Genomic DNA, 18,005 nt, shown 5'->3' on the forward strand with positions numbered 1-18,005 from the left:
ATTACTCCAGGTGGGTGTTGTTTGGTTCTGGCTGTGTGCTCCACTTCTTTCTGCTGCAGCCGTTAGAGTTGAACCCTTTGTGTCACTCTGGCAAGATGTTCTGCTCCTGAATCAGCTGGGTGGGTCTTGCCTCTAGCCTCATTGCAGGGAGATCTGAAGGGTTCCATGCTGGACCTGCACCCTGGGTCGAATGAGCATCCAGTGGGCCCCAGGCGGTCTCGTTCACACACCGGGCCTGCACTCTGTTTCAATTTAGGATCCGGTGGCCCGGGTCCTCTCACTCACTTGCCGGGCCTGTGCTCTGGGTCTATTCTGTCAAGAATTTTATATCAAAATATGATTACATGTATATTAGATATAAAATAGGTTTTTCTTTGATATAGCGTAGATCATTTGTTCACCTTTTCTAAAAAAAAAAACCAAAACATTTTTACAGGCTGGGGAGATAGCTCAGAGGTCTAAGCGCCTGCCTACTAAGCACAAGGACCCAGGTTTGATCCCTGGTACTGCGTGCCATGCCGGCCCCAGAACCCCAAATGGGACACACTGACCACCAAAACTGGGCGTGGTGGTTTACACCTGTAATCCCAGTACTGAGGAAGCTGAGACAGGAGGATCACTATGAGTCCAAACTGCATAGTGAGACCCTGTGCACAATAAATAAATATATATTTTTAAAATACATAAGATTTTTAAAAATTATTTTTAGCAGTTTTGAGGATCAAACCCAGGGCCTTCTACTTGCTAGGTAAGCACAGTACCCCTGAACTGCACCTAAACTGTAACATATGTGCAGCTGAGACCACCAGGCTTGTGTAACAGCGTTATGGTATGGATGTTCAGGCAGAAAGCACAGCAGGACCTTCTGCCCCAGACAAAGACAAATATGCCCTTTTATAGGGGTGGAGAAGAAGGCAGGGGACACTAGGTTGGAAGATCTCAGTGAACATCTGTGCTTAAAGTTTTCTGGCAATCTTGCATCTCAGTGGGCTGAGTCCTTTGAAGTGCCCATTGTCAAGTTTGGGGCCTCTCCAGGACCAGCATGCTTCCTTGTCCTGACCTTTCACATTCCCTGTGGTGTGGATGACAGCCTCGGGCACTGAGGTGAATGCCCTACAGAGTGTGCTTCTGCTGGCAAGGAGGCTGGGGGCTGGGACAGTCAGGCCAGGGTGGAGATGAGCATAGACCTTGTGAAGAGTGGATGTTGATGTGTCTTGTACGTTGTAAACTACTTCGGAAACATCATAGCAAATAAGCTGAAAGAAACTTTGATTGATGTAAGTAACTTTCAGACATGCTTAAGGCCTGCATGTCTCTAAGGTTTGTCACAAATAGAAAACTGAGGAAACTGAGATTTGCTGGAAGGGACAGGAGGTAGCCTGGGTGATTTTCCCCAGATGCCTGCTCATAGTGTTTGACATGGCGCAGAAGAGGCCTTCTCCTGTGCAGTAAGTGGAGTGCCCTGGCTGCAGGCAGGCTCTGAGCGGGGAGCACAGCACAGCATGCCCATGCTGACGGTACGACATGTTATCTCGATCTGTACATTTCAGTCAAGCCGCTGCTTAGCTGATGTACACACAGATGTATTTTTTGCTGTCATTTGAAAGTGTAACTAGTGAGAATCATGGCCCGCCTGGGGGAGCAGTGTGTCTAACCACAGCAGTGTGAGGCAGAGCCTCCTTTCTCTTCTTCTGGAGTCCTGACTTCCTTATTCCCTGTCAAGCCAGGGCTGCTCTGGCCACTGACAGCCTAGGGTCTTCTTGTGTAAGTGTCTGCTTTCCTTGGCACTCCCATGGGAGTCATCTTGGAGATAGCAAAGGCCACTGCTGCCCCTTGTTCCCCAGAACAGGCCTTCCATGCCTCTGCCTGCTAGCGCACGGCTGCCGAGCGCAGTCAGGGCTGAAATGCTCCTGTGCAGCTCAGGCTCGTGCTGCGTGCACGGGGTCTTGGACAGCCCTGTGCGCACATCTCGGCTCTTCCTCCCAAGTGCTGCCTGAGAGAATTGGTTCACACTGCTTGCAGCAGTGCTGCTGTGAGTCGAGGTATTTCATGGCATGAGGACCTTGAGCAGACTCAGCCACAGTCTCTGTGTCAGTCACCTGCGTCTCCAAGCCAGGGCATTTAGAGATGAAGCAACAGCAGCAAGCTTGGTACTAAGGAGTCTTTTGCCTAATGTGGTTTTTCTTTGTTTTAAAATACTGAGGATTGACCCAGGGCATTTGCACTGAGATACATCCCCAGCATTTTGAAAAAATCTTGAGTCAGGGTCTTGTTAAGTTGCCCAGGCTGGGCTGAAACTTGCAGTCTTCCTATCTCAGCCTCTTAGAGTGCTGGGGCTATGGGCATGCACCACCATTCCCCACTACAAAATGCATTTTGAAAGCCTGTTAGGAAGAAGCAGCCAAGGCACCAGAAGAACCTCTTCTTCAAGGAGGGCAGCCAGCAGAGACGTAGTCCCCAGAGGACAGCTATGCCAAGACAAGGGGCAAAAGGCAAGTGAGGTACTTGGGGACGTCAACTCATGCCTAGACCTGGCAGTGCTGGCAAGAGAGGGGCCGCACTGAAGCTGGGGGTTTGGCTGTGCGCCGGAGTTGAAGACTTGCCATTGTGTCTGGTCCTCGAAAAGACTGTAAAAATCAGGGAGGCTGCTGAGCACTGGGGTTTCATCCCTGGCCATGGCACTGTGGAGGAAAATGTCCTTGAGCAAGCTGTCTGCCAAGGGCTCAGCGTCAGGCAGGGGCAGTGACTAACACTCCTGGCCCACCCCTAGGGCTGCTAGAAATGACGAGACCCCCAATGGATGGAGGGTCCCTACAAGTCACACCCAGAGGGTGGAGGTCACAGTGGCTTGTGGGGAACATGCAGAGCACAGCTGTGGGCAGGGAACAGACCCCAGGCCCATTTCTACCTTGGACTTATTAGCTTTCCTAAGATCGCAAGGAACGAAGTGGCTTTTCTCAGTCAGAGGAAATCGTGATTTGGATAGAGTAAGTGACCTGCTCAGGGTCCTCAGTCAGCTACTGAAGAATCAGAATTCGATCCATCTCTTTCTCCCAGCCAAGCTGCTTCTCAGAGACCACCATGTGGGGCTTCCACCTGACCATGAGATGGATGTTAGCTCTCAGCTGACAGAGAGCTGCTATGGGAGGGAGAATAGTCCTGGTTCCTACAGCCTAGACATGCAGACCCCATGGTGATGGTTAAACACTAGTGGTTGCACCAGCAAGCTGTTCTGGTGACTCGGCTCTTTGAGTCATCAGAGACATTTATAGATCTCTGCAGAGGAGATGCTGATGCTGCCAGAGCTGGCAAGTGGTAAAGCCAGGATCAGGCCCAGAATCCAGACCACAGAACCTCGCCTCTGCCAAGCCCCAAGTGTAGCCTCGCAAGGCCAGCCTCACTGGCCTGCAGATCCACAGCCCCCGCCCAGCTGAGACCCTGCACCCAGGAGACCCAGAGAGGGCACCCTATGGTGAGGGCAGATGTGGTAGGAGGGGTTCTGATTTCTCATGTCTGTTTGATCATCTGTAATAGGAGCTTTGGTACAGATTTAACCTCCTTAATTCCTAGTCACTTGGTAATAATAATTTAACCACTTAGCCTGAGTTTATTTACAAACTGCTTGAGCAGGTGTCATTTCCACCAATTGATTCTTATATTGAATATATTTGATAAAATTATTGTTTTTGTATTTCCTGTTATAAAAATTAATGAAAACAATATGCAACTTCTGGTTATCTTATAATTGGACTGGTAGGTGGTTGATAGTGTTCTCAAGCCATATGAAGATCTTGTGGTCACGGGGTGTAGCTCAATTGTACAGTGCTTCCCTAGCATGTGCAAGGCACTGGGTTCAGTTCCTGGTGCTGGTCCCCCACCCCTCCTGCTTTAGGAAGAGGGCAGGATATATCCCATAAATCCTGAAATAGAGTTGTCTGCAGTCCACTTTGTACTGGCTTGTGAGTTTACTATTAAATTTTTAATAATTTCATGGGCTGGTTTCACTTGTGTTTTTAAAACTCAGATTTTACACTTACCATTGAATCGTGTTACCTGTAAAGGTAGTAAATCCTGCCACTTGCCACTGATGTGGGGCCCCTGTGCACACTCCTGAGGCCATGCCCCTGTCCCTGCTGCAGGGTAGAGATTCAGGTCCCTAGGATGCTGGCAGATGCGCGTCCTCTTGATGTCCCTTGGGCAGTTTGAACCGAACCATGAAGGCAGTGTTGACACTCTGGGATGGCAGGTGCTGCAGAGTGGCCCCTGCCCCAGCTGTCAGTATTCACGTGCACTGCTGAGTGCAGGCATTGGTGAGTGTCAGAGGCAGTATGTAGTGTCCTCACAGAAAGACACTGCTCTGCAGTTCCCCATCTTTGATCTTTTTCACCATGTGTCATTACTGGAACTAAAGCTGTAGATAACGGTACGTAAGGCTGGGGGCCCCGGATGCTCAAGGCCTTGCCCTGACTGGCTGACCCTGCACTGACCGAGGCGCTCCCCAAATTTCCCCTCCCCTTACCCGGGAAACCTCACATCCTTCATCTTGTCTTCTCCACCCATCCCAGGTCATTCCCTGAGTCCTTTCTCTCTGGGCACCCCTCTTGGGAAAGGTTATTTTCAGGAAGACATGGGTGTATGTCTAGGAATTGAAGGCAGAAAGCTGAGAAAACTTGACTTATTAAGAATAAGAATCACCCTGGGGTCTGTTCCCTTTCGCTTCGGAGGGTGCTTGGGAGCATAGTACCCACTCTCCAGAGCTGATAGTCATAGAGGTAAGACCTCAGGTGGGCTGTGCCCGGCACTTGGCCAGGGACCTGCCTATGCTATTGCAGAGTGGTGTTCAGCACAGAGCTGGCCCTTGAGGCTCCAAAGCCTAGCAGAACCAGGCCCAAGCTCCTAGAGCCCTGTTCTGCCTTCAGCCCCCACCGTGGCAAGTGGTTTGTGTGAGGCCCACCTCAGGCCACCGGTGTTGGCTCCAGCAACCTACAAAGACCCCCGTTCTGTTCTGCCACCTGTGTGGCAGAACACACCCAGCTACTGCTGTCCTGTCATTGCCAGCAGCCACTTCAGTAGTGCCTGTTACAAGGCGCCTGCCATCCCTATTCAGGCTTCTTACCTCCAGGGTGACTCACAATGTGAGGTTATTTGTGGGGAAGGTCCTGTGTGCCCAAGATGTGGCACTTGGGCCTCAGTGATGCCACATTTCCATTTCACAGATGAGAATGCAGAAGCTGACTGAGGCAGTGGGAGCTCCTCCCAGCCTATCGGCCTGTTACTCCATCACAGCATCATTCCCTAGACCAGGAAGAACCTCTTGAGCGCCCGTGTCCTGGTCCTCCGTGTAGAACAGGCCTGGTGCCTTCTCAGTGCTGTTGCTGGAAGACATGTCCAGCTTGGTTGGATGACACAGTCACCACATGTGTATGACGTGTCCCCCTGTGGAACTGCTCTCTTAGCAGCTTCGTCCAGGAAGCAGAAAGTTCTAGGCATGCCTGAGAGTCTTTAAGTAGCTGACTGCACAGGAAAATAGCATCAGCCACAAGGCAGGGTAGCCACCTAAGTGTGGCATTTGGCTCGTGCTAGGTTAGTGAGGCCGGGGTTAGAGACAGGACTGGGCCTGAGCCCTGCCTCACCTCCCCCCTGGGGGCTGGGAGCCTTTCTCACCACTGGCTCAAGTTTTGCTCACCCAGGAGCTGGCCTACCTGGGGTTCCATTCCTTCACACAGTGACTGGAGCTGCTGTCAGGCATGCCTTATCCTTCCTAGTGTGTCCAAAGTGTAGAGTGCCACAGGCTGGCAGGGCCTGCCCAGCTGCACTGGGACTCTACAAGCACCCTCAGGTGTATACATGGCTGTTCCTGGGGACACAAACCGTGTTCCTCTGCACATCTTCCTCATTGCTGAAGGAAGGGGATGGCCTATGGGAGTGGCTGTAGGGTTGCAATTGTGTCCCCAGAGTGACTGTAGCACTGTGTGCTGTCCAGCACCTGCATGGGTCTTCCTGAGTTCCTAGAGAGGTGTGCTTCAAAGAGGACTCTTGGTAGCCAACTGTTGTGTACAGCCGTCTAGCACAGACTTATGTGTGATCTGTTTACTGAGAACAAATACACTCCCTCAGCACTATCTTAGAACCATGTAACTGATCTGTTGAACTGCAGTACCCCCAGTGTTTTGAATTCACTGGCTATAGCACTGCGGCCTCAGAAATACCAAAGAGATTCTGTGCCTGCCTGTCTCAGGTGCCAGGTGCTGAGCTGGGCCTCTCTCTTATGTTTCCTTGTTTAATCTTCAGAATGCCCACCTTTATTAGTATGCTCCCTTTCCAGGACATGACACAATGTTCCAGGCCTTGTTTGCTCCCGAAGTCCTGCAGCTGGTAGAACGTGGGCCCTGAGCTCACGTCTGCCTTCAGAGCCCGTCATGGCCCAGCCACGCATGCAGGGCTTCACAGTGTATGAGGTTCCAGGTCCTAAAGTTCCTTCAACACTGAGCCAGTGGTCTGTCTTCAGAGCCACAGTAGGAGCCAAAGGGATTGGACATTCTTGCTCCAGTAGCTGTTGGCTGTTAGTTTTCCACCACATGGCAATGGACCAGGACCCTCTGTCTGGAAGCTCCCTCCCAGGCAGTAAGAAAACAAATGCATGTAAAAGATGAGTCCAGCTGGCACTATGATGCCAGGATGGGAATATCTGCACTCTAGCTTCCTCTGCTGTGCTGGATCTGAACAGGTCTTGTATTTTCTGGGAGCAGAAAGGGGCAGGGTGGCAGCTGAGAAAAGAGGTCCAGTGGGCTTTACAGTGCAGGCCAGCAGGAAGGGCCCGGGCAGCAGGCTGGATGCTATCCCAGGGCACTGGCAGTTCGGGTGTGGTAAGCAGTGCAGGCATGCATACAGGTTTCTGAATTACCCTGGCTGTGGAGAGTTAGATGGCTGTAGGGGCAGGGGAGGAAGCCAGGATCAGCTGGAAGCCCGCTGTGCAGGGCCAGGGATGTAGCTAAGCAGCACAGTGCCTGCCTGGCACACAAGAGGCCCTTAGTTTGATTCTTGGTACTAAAAGAAAAAAAAAAAAAAAAAAAAATGGCCAAAGGGTCAGCCAAATAACTCAGTGGATTAAAGCACCTGCATGCAGGCGCAGGGGCCAGGGGCTCTATCCCTGAGCCTACCTTGCCGGCCCTGCCCCCAGGGTAGGCTGAGACAGTGATTGAGACTGGGTGTGGTGGTGCACACCTGTAATCCCAGCACTTGGGAGGCTGTCAACAAGAAAATCACTACAAGTCTGATCTAGCAGTGAGACCTTGAACCCCTATAGACCCTTCCCTAAAATACAGGTTAAAAAAATAGCCAAATAAAATTATAACTTTTTTAAAAAAATTATAACTCTTTTAAGGGCTTGAAGGGAGGCACTTGCCATCAGGAGGGTGGAGTGCTTTGGCAGAGCCAACAGTACCAGAAAGCTCCAGTGTGTGGGATGACTTCTAGGAGCCAAGTGCAGGGCAGGGATGGCGGCCTTGTTGGGTGAACCTGGGTCCTGCCTGCATGAGTGGAGCGGGGGGGCTTTTCTCAGACTTAGGGGACCGCAGAGTGTTACCAAAGGAGGTCCAAGAAGCTTCCCCCACCAGGAAGATACAGGGACCTCAGGCCCCTTACCCACAGAGTAGGTTTACCAACTTTGGTCACAGAAGAATGATTTTCAAGATGAGTCAGTGAAAAGCATAAGGAGATATATATGGCAGAGTTAAAGAGGTACACACTCAGAAGTCAGTGCAGGCACTCTACATGAGATGTGTTACAGTTGGGGATATTGTGCAGTCCCCAGGGTGTGCACAAGACAGACCCAGTACATGTATTCCTAGTGTCTATCAGGTTACCTGTTAGTGGGGACTTTAGAATGCAAACTGTTTGCATACATTTGAAGTTTAGCGATATGGTACCCATTGAATAGTGCCATTTCCTTGAGCATTGGGAGGCTGGGGATCTATGAATCTGTAGTATTGGGAATAGCACAGGCTCAAGTTACAAGTAAAAAAACATGGACCCAATCAGTGTAGACTTACTAGATCTTTGAGAATTTAAGGAAATGTTGGAGTCGATTTTCTGGAAGGGAAGAGGTCATTTTAACCTTGGGTAACCTGAATTGTGTTCTGAAGCTGCAGTTATTAAAAGTAAAATTTTTAAGTAAATAATGATTTTTCTTATCTCTTTTCTACCTATGTTTACTATCTTTGTTTCTTCTGTCCCTATCCAAAAGGAAGTCTGAGATTGGCACGTCAGACCGGTAGATGGGTTTTGAGTAATACTGAATTTGAAGACCTTTCCCTCTTCTTGAAAGAAGCACAGGAACCTGCTTCCTTGGTGGCTGTTGGCTTTGATACTGATGACGTCAGCTGTTTAGGGAGCAGAGCGTGTTGGCTGACTTTGACTTGTGATTGTAGGTTGGGGAGCCAGACATGCCACTAATCATGTGATCTCTAAGAAGCTTCTGTAATGGAGCTGAGAGATTGCTTACCCATCCACGGAATTTTTTTTTCTTTTTTGTGGTGCCAGGAATTGAACCTAGAGCTTTGTGCATGCTGACCAGGTGTGTTACCACTGAGCTACATGTTGATCCCTAAACATCTAAAGAGACATAAGGGTGGTCAGTTTGACAGTCAGGCAGAGAGCCACTCATGTCTGAGCTCACCAGTACGCAAAGATCCCCAAAAGCCAGACGCAGAGGCAGAGCGAAACAGCGGAAAGCATTTTTCTAGATGGTCCCTGTCCTGCTTGGATCTGGCTAGGTGCATCTAGTGTATTCGAGGCTCCTTCTTGTTTGAAAATAGAAACAGCCTCTCCCAGAGCAGTTAGAAGCTCTTTGTGGGCAGCTGGGTCAACTGTTTACTTCCCAGAGCAGAGCAGAGCACAGGCCAGCATAAGGAGCTGGAGATTTCTTTTACCAAAGGAAAGACCATTCTGAACCTGCTGGCATCAGGTTCATGGAGCCTGCACGAAGGTTGACTGCCACCGGGCAGGAGGCCACACTGACAGCCTGTGGGCACCGCTGCTGCAAGCAGGGAGCTGTGTGTGGACTTCCCTACACCATTTCGCAGCACATCCCTCTTCTCTAGACTTGCTTTTTTACTAATCCCAAGGTGGTGGTACCTGCCTGCCACAGTGAGGTCTGGACCAGCAGTCTGCACGCCTGGGAGTCCTAGACCCTGAGCTTCTGTCCACTCATTCTAGGATTTAACTCCAGAGTCCTGAGAAAATGGGGCAGAGCCCAGGGCCACACTCACCAAGCCTCTCTGTCCCACAGGCTTCTGAGAGATTGTTGGTTCTCTAGAAAGTAGCTTGGTGAGCAGTGGGTGGTGTAGTCACGTGGGTGACAAGGTGATAGCTCAGCAGCAGTCACTTACTTCCCTGTTCATACCAGGGACTTGCAGTAGTAACCAGAACAACCACCTGAACATCTTATTCCATTTTACCCTCTCTACCTTTCCTGTAGTCCGATGATTCTAGACTGTTCCTTGCAGCCTTGTGTGCCATCCCATGGAGGTGCCCCCTCCCCCATGCAAACCCTCAGCAGCCTGTACTTGAACCTGGGGTGTGCAGAGTGGCGTCCCTGTCCTCGTGTCTGTGGTCTCGGATGGCTCCAACTTCTGAAATCCTCCAAGGTCACTCAAGGATGCAGCACATTTCCCACGAAGAACTCATTCTCATGACTTTATTAATGTTTTGAATTTTTGTCCAAGAATACAAACATAATCTGGATGTGGCAGGCTTTGTCTATTGAGAGAAAGAATGTGAGTTCCGATTCCGTCTCAGACCTTTGTTAAACATTCATAGGCCACTTTCCCAGCCGCTGGCTCCCTCCTCACCCCCCCCACAAAGTACCAGTTTATCAAAAATGCCCTTGTGAACAGTAGCTGCCACACATGCCCGAGTGTCTCCGTGACCTCACACAGCTATGGACGCATAGTGACACAGTGAGTGTTTCCTGTGCATGGGGAGCCTTCCGGGTCCCACCATTGTTGTTCAACTTTTGCCTGGAAAAAAACACAAATTATTTACTAGGGACCGACGTGTTTGTTTAGTGCTTTGCTGGGAATTGCCTGTGCAAGTTGTCCCAGGGGCAGCCTGTGCCGTACTGGCAACCAGCTTATGGGGGCAGCTTAGGTGGGAGGGGCACCCCTTGTTCACCAGGGCTGCCGTGGGAAGTGTTTGCTTTTCTTGCTGACCTGCTGAAACAAAGAGTACTGTCACCCTGTCTCAGGCAGCTTTGTGGGCTGTGTCCCATTACTGAGATGGCCCAGCTTCAGGCGCCTTCATTTCCTGCTGGGCTGGGATTTTGTAGTCCAGAGCAGTAGAATGAAGATGTGGTGTGGCTCCTGGTGTGCCTGCCTTCCTGGGCTCCTCCTGCCCTGTGGCTTATGCAGTTCTGGGCACCACCCTTCTGCCTGCCTCCCCCATACCTGGTTCTGATGCTTTGGTGGACAGATCCGAGGTTCCTGCAGTGCTCCGGCAGCACCCTGGCTGTGGCCAGGCACACCCACAGGTGTTTGGTTACCTGAGGCTCCTGGGATTTCTTTGGAGAGAGATGGTGGGGTGGGCAGTCAGGACCAGGTGAGCTGCTGGGGAAGTGGGGACCACCTCAGGGTGGGGACTACCAGCGGTTGGGCTGTGGCCTGAAGCCAGACTGCATGATTGCTGTGTGACCCTTCATGAGTCCCATGCAGCAGTATGGTGGATGAACACTTTGCTTACTGAGGTGGGACGAAGGCATGTTCCACCACTGAAGCTCAAGCCTCAGTGGGTAACCTTGTATCCACTGGGTAGGATGAGAAAAGCCTGCCTTCCTGTGCCACGTGACCTGCCTGGGCCATCTCAGTAGGTTGCACTGTTCCCATGCTTCACTGGTACCCAGTCACGGAAGGATAAACAAAAGAAGCCCCAAAGCCCTGGCCATGCTAGACTCTGAGGACATGAACTCCTCCAACCTACATTTTAAGGTTAAACCCTGATACCACCAGGCCACAAGAAACTGTCAGAGGCCTCTAAGCACCTAGGTCCTTGGCAGCTGTGTTTGATAGGTAACCTGGTTTCTAGGGTTGTTCAGGGTCAGAGTGGAGTTTGGGAGGCCTAACCAAGAGCTATGGGAGTGGCTGAGGAGTCAGGGCTGAGGGAGCTGGCTGGCTCTGGAGACATAGCACATGTCGCAGTATGCAGTAGTGCAGGGAAAGAAGGAGGCACGCCAAAAGGGGCATGGTGTGGGCACCACTGCCCAGCGTGCCTTCACCCACACATGGTTATGGCACCTGCTGGGTCTAGACACTTGACCAGGTGAGCCTGTAGATGCGTCAGTGCTGCCTGCCTTGAGCTCAGGGCCATGGCCAGTGCTATGGTTTGTGTATAGGTGTCCCCCCAAAGCCTCATGCAGTGGGGCGGCTTCTGGAGATTGTGGGTGTGGATTCTGTACCTGCCCTGGGGCAGATAATTTGCATTACAGTGTAAGGAGGGGAGAGTGACTAGCCGCCAGAGCTGCTGCCGCGCCCTCTAGCTCTCTGCTCTTTGCTGCTGCCGTGAAAGGCTGCTCTCTGCCATGTGCAGCTCTGCCTTGGCACCAGCTGAGTATGGACTGAAACCTTCACTGACTGTGAGCTAAATAAGCCTTTCCTTCCCTGATTTTGAGTGTCAGGTATTTGTCCCAATAATGAGAGAAGAGTAACTGAGACAGCCATCACGTAAGAAACTAAGGACCAGCCAGCTGGGAGGTGGACAGCCCTGGTGGCCTCCACATGGGGGCCAGGAGCTTCGGATCTGAGCCTGGCCTGGCTGTTCACCCCCCAGCATTGTCTCTGTGTCCTTTGGGAAGCTTGTGAAGGCTGCCTTGTCCCGGTGCGATTCTCCTACTCCAGACTCATCAGTGCGACCCTGTATGTGCCACAGGGCAGGCTGCAAAGACTGACATCATCCTCTGAGAGCACATGAGCTGTGGTCCATCCCTGCAGTGCCCTTTCTGACCTTCCTGGGACCTGGCCAGTGCTTAGGCACTGAGTGCTGCCTGTTGACATTTTTCTGGGCAAGCAGAAAAATTCTTTCTAAAATTTAGGTTTAAATTCTGTGACCATTTTCATATTCAGAAAGAAATGGTAGGATTTCCCAGGTTCTTTTTTTTTTTTTTTTTTTGGAACCGGGGATTGAACTCAGATCCTTGCGTTTGCCAGTCAAGCGCTTATCCTACTGAGTAATCTCCCTGGCCCCTTCCCAGGTTCTTTCTGTGAAGTCTGCCCTTGAAGCCACACCCTTGCCCCATCCTGGCCAGCACCACTGATGAGTGTGGGCTCACCCTGATGACCTGCATGTGGGCCCTACTCTTACATGTGAAAGGCTACACAGCCAGCTGTGGGCACCAGTGTTAGGGTGTGCTGGTAAGCAGTTGTTGGGCGCCAGTGTTAGGATGTGTTGGTAAGCAGCTGTTGGGCACCAGTGTTAGGATGTGCTGGTAAGCAGCTGTTGGGCTGGCAGCCACACTGGCTCTACTGAGACTTGCAACTGGATGCAGCACCACTGCCCGGAACTGCTGCATTCGAACCTCTACCTCCATGCTGGAGTGAGCATGTTCTGAGTTTGGTCACCATTGCCTGCTCTCCCCTTATTTCCTGTGATTGCAGTTTCCAAAAACAGCAGCAAGTCCTTCAGTGCGTGCCTTGGCACCACGAGGATAATGTCCCATCGGAATCACCCTGTTGGCCTACAAGGAGCCTATGAGACAGAAGAGTGAGGCCCAGCTCGCTGGTGTGGGTGTGGCAACCCAAAGGTGCCATAGGGCCTGATGACCACCCTGTGTGGTGGCACTGTGGCACCAGGAGCTGTTCTAGGATAGTCCCTCCTTATAGGGGAACTGCAGAATTGGGCACAAAGTCTACGTTCACAGGATGGCTCGGGTGGAGATGACCTCTCCCTCCTGTTCCCCTCGCAGCAGTCACAGAGCCTCCCTGAATTAAAGAGGACTAGTGAGAGATGGCTCCTCTTGGCCAAGCTTGGTGCACTCCAGTGCTTGGTCCCAGGGGTGCTGATGACTGACCATCCTGCGGGAAGCAAGTAGACCATGTTTATGGTCCTGAGGATCTTCAAGGAACATCATTAGCTCTGTCCCTGTCCCCTTCCCTCTCTTTGTCTTGCCTCTCCAACATCCAAAAAAGGCCTAAGTTGAGGCTAGAGCTTCTGCCATTGAGTGTGGCAAATGTATAGCCTTAAAAGCTGTCACTTCATTGGAGAGTAGAGTGGGTTGGCTGACAGGGCAGGTGACTCTGGATGGCTGTGGAAGTCTCTGAGCAGAGGTGGCACTTGTCTGTCTCCTTCCTTCTGTTGTCAGCTTCCCCTGTGTTTGTCCTGCTGTGCTGCCTTCATCAGCCACTCCCTGAGCTCAGGCTTCAGCTCAGAGACCAGGGTCAGCGGAGGCCCAGGGAGGAGGTGATAGGCCTGCCTTTGAACCCCAGCTTCAAGATTTGTACCAGTGTAGTTCTGCTACTGGCCCTTCTGGTGGGCTGTAGAACCAGTAGCCAAAATAGATTGGTGTGTGCCTATCAGCTACCTACAGCAGCAAAAGGGATGAAACCGGAGCCCTGAGGATCCCCTTTGCCTAGTCTCTCCTTATTTGTATTGTTCTGCCCTCCCAGACCTGTAGGCCATCTGGGTGCTGGAGCCTCTGAGGGTGCATATGAGGGTTGCTGACTTGGGGGAGGGTCTGGGGCCTTGAAGGGCGCCCCTCGGGCGTCGCACATGTGGAGGTACCAGGAGAAGCATGGTTGCCAAGCCCAGGCCCAGTCCTGACTTGTGCAGACAATCCCAGTGACAGGCAGGCCGGTATGTGAAGGGTCACTTATCCTGCGCCAGGCCTACGTCCTATCCAGAAAGCATCTTTCAGTGCCCTGATGTGCTCTGAAGGGGTGGAAGCACATGGCCCTCCTGCGTTTCTCTGTCCAGCATGCAACCTTCCACCCCCATCAGCCCCCCGTAACAGGATGGTCACTTGTGACACTTGGCCTCCTGCAGGCTTAGTCTCCCAAGCCATGGCCTTGCTGATGCATGCCTTTCCTGGGGCTGGAAGCTGCCCAGGCCAAGGCAGTGCTGGGTCCTGTAAACTGCAACACTGGGGATGCACAACAGGTCTGCCTTGGTGTGCTCACATGATCTGACGTGGCGGCCGGCGGGGGGAGCAGGGAGTCACAGGTCTCTTCAGAGGACCCACAGGGTAAGATCTAGTTTAGGTGTATCTGGTCACTCAGAGGGGCTCGGTTTCATGGGGCACATGGCAGGCAGGGCAGCAGAGGGTGTCCAAGGTGAAGAGTCCAACTAAGACTAGACTAGGTTTTAGGCACCAGCAAACACCAGGGCAGGAGCTGGTCAGTGGCATGCCCTAGCAAAAGCAGGGCAGTGGAAACTGGACAAACTAGCATTTCCAGTTTGGTTTCAGTCCACAAACCTTTGGCCCTGTCAGGGTCTTGTCTGGCTTTGGGTTGGGAGGGGAGTATACTGTTCTGCCCTCCCAGACCTGTGGGCTGTCTGGGCCCTGGAGTCTCTGGGGATGCATATGTGGACTACTGCACTTGGGGGAGGGTCTGGGGCCTCGAAGTGGAGGTACCTCAAACTGGGAGGCTGCAGGAGCCCCAGAACCTCCAGGGTCCACCCCAGGACCAGGACTTACTGTGAAAAGCCATGGCCGGGAGTCACCCCAAGCACAGGACACAGCTCCAGCCGGCTGTCACTGACTGAAGTAGTGGCAGAACCTGTGTGTTGGCGCGGGAATGCTTTCCCTTCTCTCTGAACTTGAGGCCACACTGTTGGCACTGAGAAGTTTTAATCAGGATGCATTCCTGAGAAGTAGGTACCTAGTTTGTGTATCATTGAAGGTAGGCAGGGCACCGTGGCCTCTGGCACCTGCCTTTCTCCTTGGGTGCCTCAAGGTGAAACCAGGAACCCACACCCACCATGTGGGGCCCAGCCCAGACACGGAACTCACTCAGCAAACTTGTCACTTCCCAAGCCCTCAATATGTTCTGCTAACTTCAGATGGGACAAAACCTGGCCTTCCTGGAGTTGTGTGGGGCCCAGAGGTCAGAGCAAACCCCTGAGTGCCTCGACCATGTCAGCATTTTCATGGGCTGCTAGCAGTAGGCTTCAAAGGTGCTTCCCTCCTGCCTGGGAAAATATTTCCTCCTCCCACAGAAGTTTATTTTTCTTGTCAGTTCAACATGATATTCCATTTCTCACTGCCTTTGGCAGTGTAAAACCCTAGCCAAAAGAGGCAGTGGTGTGCCAGAGCCCTTTTATTTTTTAAGTATGTAGCACGGGAGGGTACATAGTGAAGCCAGAGGACTTGTACTGTGTGACCTTGCAGGCACGCCGCTGCACACATGCAGGGCAGAAATAGTGGCCCTCAGGCCTGCCCTCCCCTGTGGGTCCTGCGTCTCCTGACTGCTGGCAACAGGAGTCTGGACGTAGCAGGACAAGAGCCCTGTGGTATGTGCCCATCCTCCACCACCAGGCCGTAAAGTGAGTCCTCCCATCCTTTCCTGGCCTGTGTGGTATACTAGCCTGTGACTCAGGTCTCATCACACGCCCACCTTACTCTTGAAGGCACACAGCTTTAGCATGCAGGGTGAGAGAAGATAGACCTTAAATTCAGGTTGTCCTGGTTTAAATGCTGGGGCCCCCACTCTAGGTATGTGATCTAGGGCAGGTTGCCTGACTTCTCTGAGCTTTAGGTTCCCCTATACAAAATGAGCACAATCCCTGCCTTTGTGGTGGTTAGGAGGCGAAGTACAAGTGATTGTGACATGCAGCTGCACCTCAGCTCCAGCTGGATCCTGTTTGTATGTTACCTTTCTCCCTAGAAAAGCAACCCCTGTCCGCTCACTGTGGATTGTCAGTATGGAGGATGATGGTCGCCTGAGGGACTTGACTGCCACTGGGGCTGTGGGGGTTCTCCGTCCCAGCCCACCCACCTACCAAGTGGCTGCTGTGTGGATCAGGCCAGAGTCAGTCTGGTGTGACTGCCCTGCAGGGCAGGCCAGGCCAGGCCAGGCCAAGCACGGTGGGCTGGTTTCAGGTGTTTGGCATTTTGGAGGCCCTAGCAGGGCCATGTGTTCTGCATGAATCCGTATGGCAATGTGCCCTCTGAGTGATGACCCGTTTATCCTTAGGCCTCCCGGAGCACTACTACAGCCTCACGTGGTTCCTGAGCCCTGTCCTCGGCCTCATCTTCACACCACTGATCGGGTCAGCAAGCGATCGCTGCACCCTGAGCTGGGGCCGCCGACGGCCCTTCATCCTCGCGCTCTGTGTGGGCGTCTTGCTGGGCATCGCGCTGTTCCTCAACGGCTCTGCCATAGGTGAGTGCCAGTGCACCAGGCCTGGACCTTCACCCAGAAGGTCGGCAGGGTGAGTCATAGAGCTGGCCCAGGGCGACCCACCTGGGCCGTCTGGCAGTGACCACAGTGCAGGAGCTTGGCAGTGGTGCGGCCCCTGTGGGAATGCCGGAGGAACCTGCTCACAGGGAAATGCTTCCTGCCGCGACCGCTTGTTTTTAATGCATATCAGGCACCACGTCCTGTTTCCAGCATTATTTCAGAAATTATCTTTTCTTTTTTTTTTTTTCCTCCTTTTCTCAGACTTGGTATTGAAAATATCCAGATCCTAGTATGATAATTTATTTTTTGTTTCATGTGCTCATGTATTGTTTTGCCTCTTGTTGTTTTGTTTTTAATTAAGGCAACTGTGTGGGAGGGTTTTTTGTTTGGTTGGTTGGTTTTTTTTTTTTTTTTTTTTTTTTTTTTTTTTTTTTTTTTTGCTATGAAAGCATCCATCAAAACTGGTTAAAAGCAAAACCTTGTTTTCTGGCACAAGCTTTTGAGCTGGAGCTGCCTGGCAGGTGTTCTATGTTGGAAGAGTTTGCCCAGGACTAGTCACGTAGAAATCCAGGAGGGTAGACAGCACACCCTCAAAAGTCCTTCTTGGTACAGGAGAGCCACTCATTTGTGGGATGGGCACAGCTCTGCCCCCTGCCTCCGTGTGTCTCTCCCTTGTGTGACTCAGCCTCCTCCACCCAGGGGTGCCAGTGCTGTCTGCACCCCTCTAAACAGCTGCCTTCCCCTCTCCCACACAGCGTGATGGCAGTTTCACGCTGTGCCCATGGGGGTGACCCTGTTCACATGTGGCCCAAACGCAGCCAGGCTGGGTTCTGCCTCCTGACCACTGCTGGAGGTCTGTGGGGAGCTCCTAGGCAGAAACTCTCTTTGGGGGCACTCTTACAGGTCCAGGTTCAGCCTCATCACAGTGCTTTGGGGTGGCTCTGCACCCAGGCTTCAGCCCTGCTCCAACTTGTTCTCCGCCCCCTCTTGGCATCAGGTGAGGCCCAAAACTTGACCTATGCCTTCAGGGCAGACTTCCCGAGGCGAGGCTCAGGAGACTTTGTGAAGGTATTTTCTTGGGGCCACATAGCCTCTCTGCTAAGTAAGGATGGTGGGCTGCTTCAGTATTGCTCATCTTTCTCAGAGCCCTGTCTGAAATTTAGTGCAGAAATTGAGTACTGATTCACGGCCTTTCTACTTGCTTCTGGAGTCTCCCACAGTTCCACAGCCCCTGGATCCAGCTGGCTGCCTCAGGTGGCATGGGACTCAGGAAGGTGCCTCAGTGCTGACCCTCTAAAGCCAGTGCAGAGGAGGCGGCCTGCACACCTACCTCTGGCTGACACTGATTAGCACCCCATCCCTTGTGATGGTGGCAGGGGAAGGAGGGCTCCCTTTCTTGCTTGAAATTTAGGGTAAGGAAGGTGTCAAGGCCCAGTGGAGAAGGAGAAACACCACCCTTTAAACCTCAGAAAAGGGAAAGAGAAATCCCTTTCCCACGAGTCTGCCTGCCACAGAGTGGAGGTCTCCTGGAGAAAGGCCAGTGCTGTTCCCAGCTGGCTCCCCACAAAGGGAGCCCGATTCAGCTGGCCCGAGGTCTGACTACTGTCTGTGCTCTGTCCA

At 52.2% G+C, this 18,005-nt stretch overlaps 1 protein-coding gene across 1 annotated transcript in view; it reads left to right on the forward strand.

Moving 5' to 3' along the window:
* Positions 1–18,005, forward strand: part of Slc45a4 (solute carrier family 45 member 4) — an 82,749-nt gene that overhangs the window by 56,032 nt on the left and 8,712 nt on the right. Inside the window, exon 3 of the mRNA XM_004638925.2 lies at positions 16,179–16,367. Coding sequence (XP_004638982.1) covers positions 16,179–16,367 — 189 coding nt within the window. The remainder of the gene's footprint in view (positions 1–16,178; positions 16,368–18,005) is intronic.

The sequence above is a fragment of the Octodon degus genome, unplaced genomic scaffold (assembly GCF_000260255.1).
Source record: "Octodon degus isolate 3935 unplaced genomic scaffold, OctDeg1.0 scaffold00104, whole genome shotgun sequence".
Taxonomy (NCBI): domain Eukaryota; kingdom Metazoa; phylum Chordata; class Mammalia; order Rodentia; family Octodontidae; genus Octodon; species Octodon degus.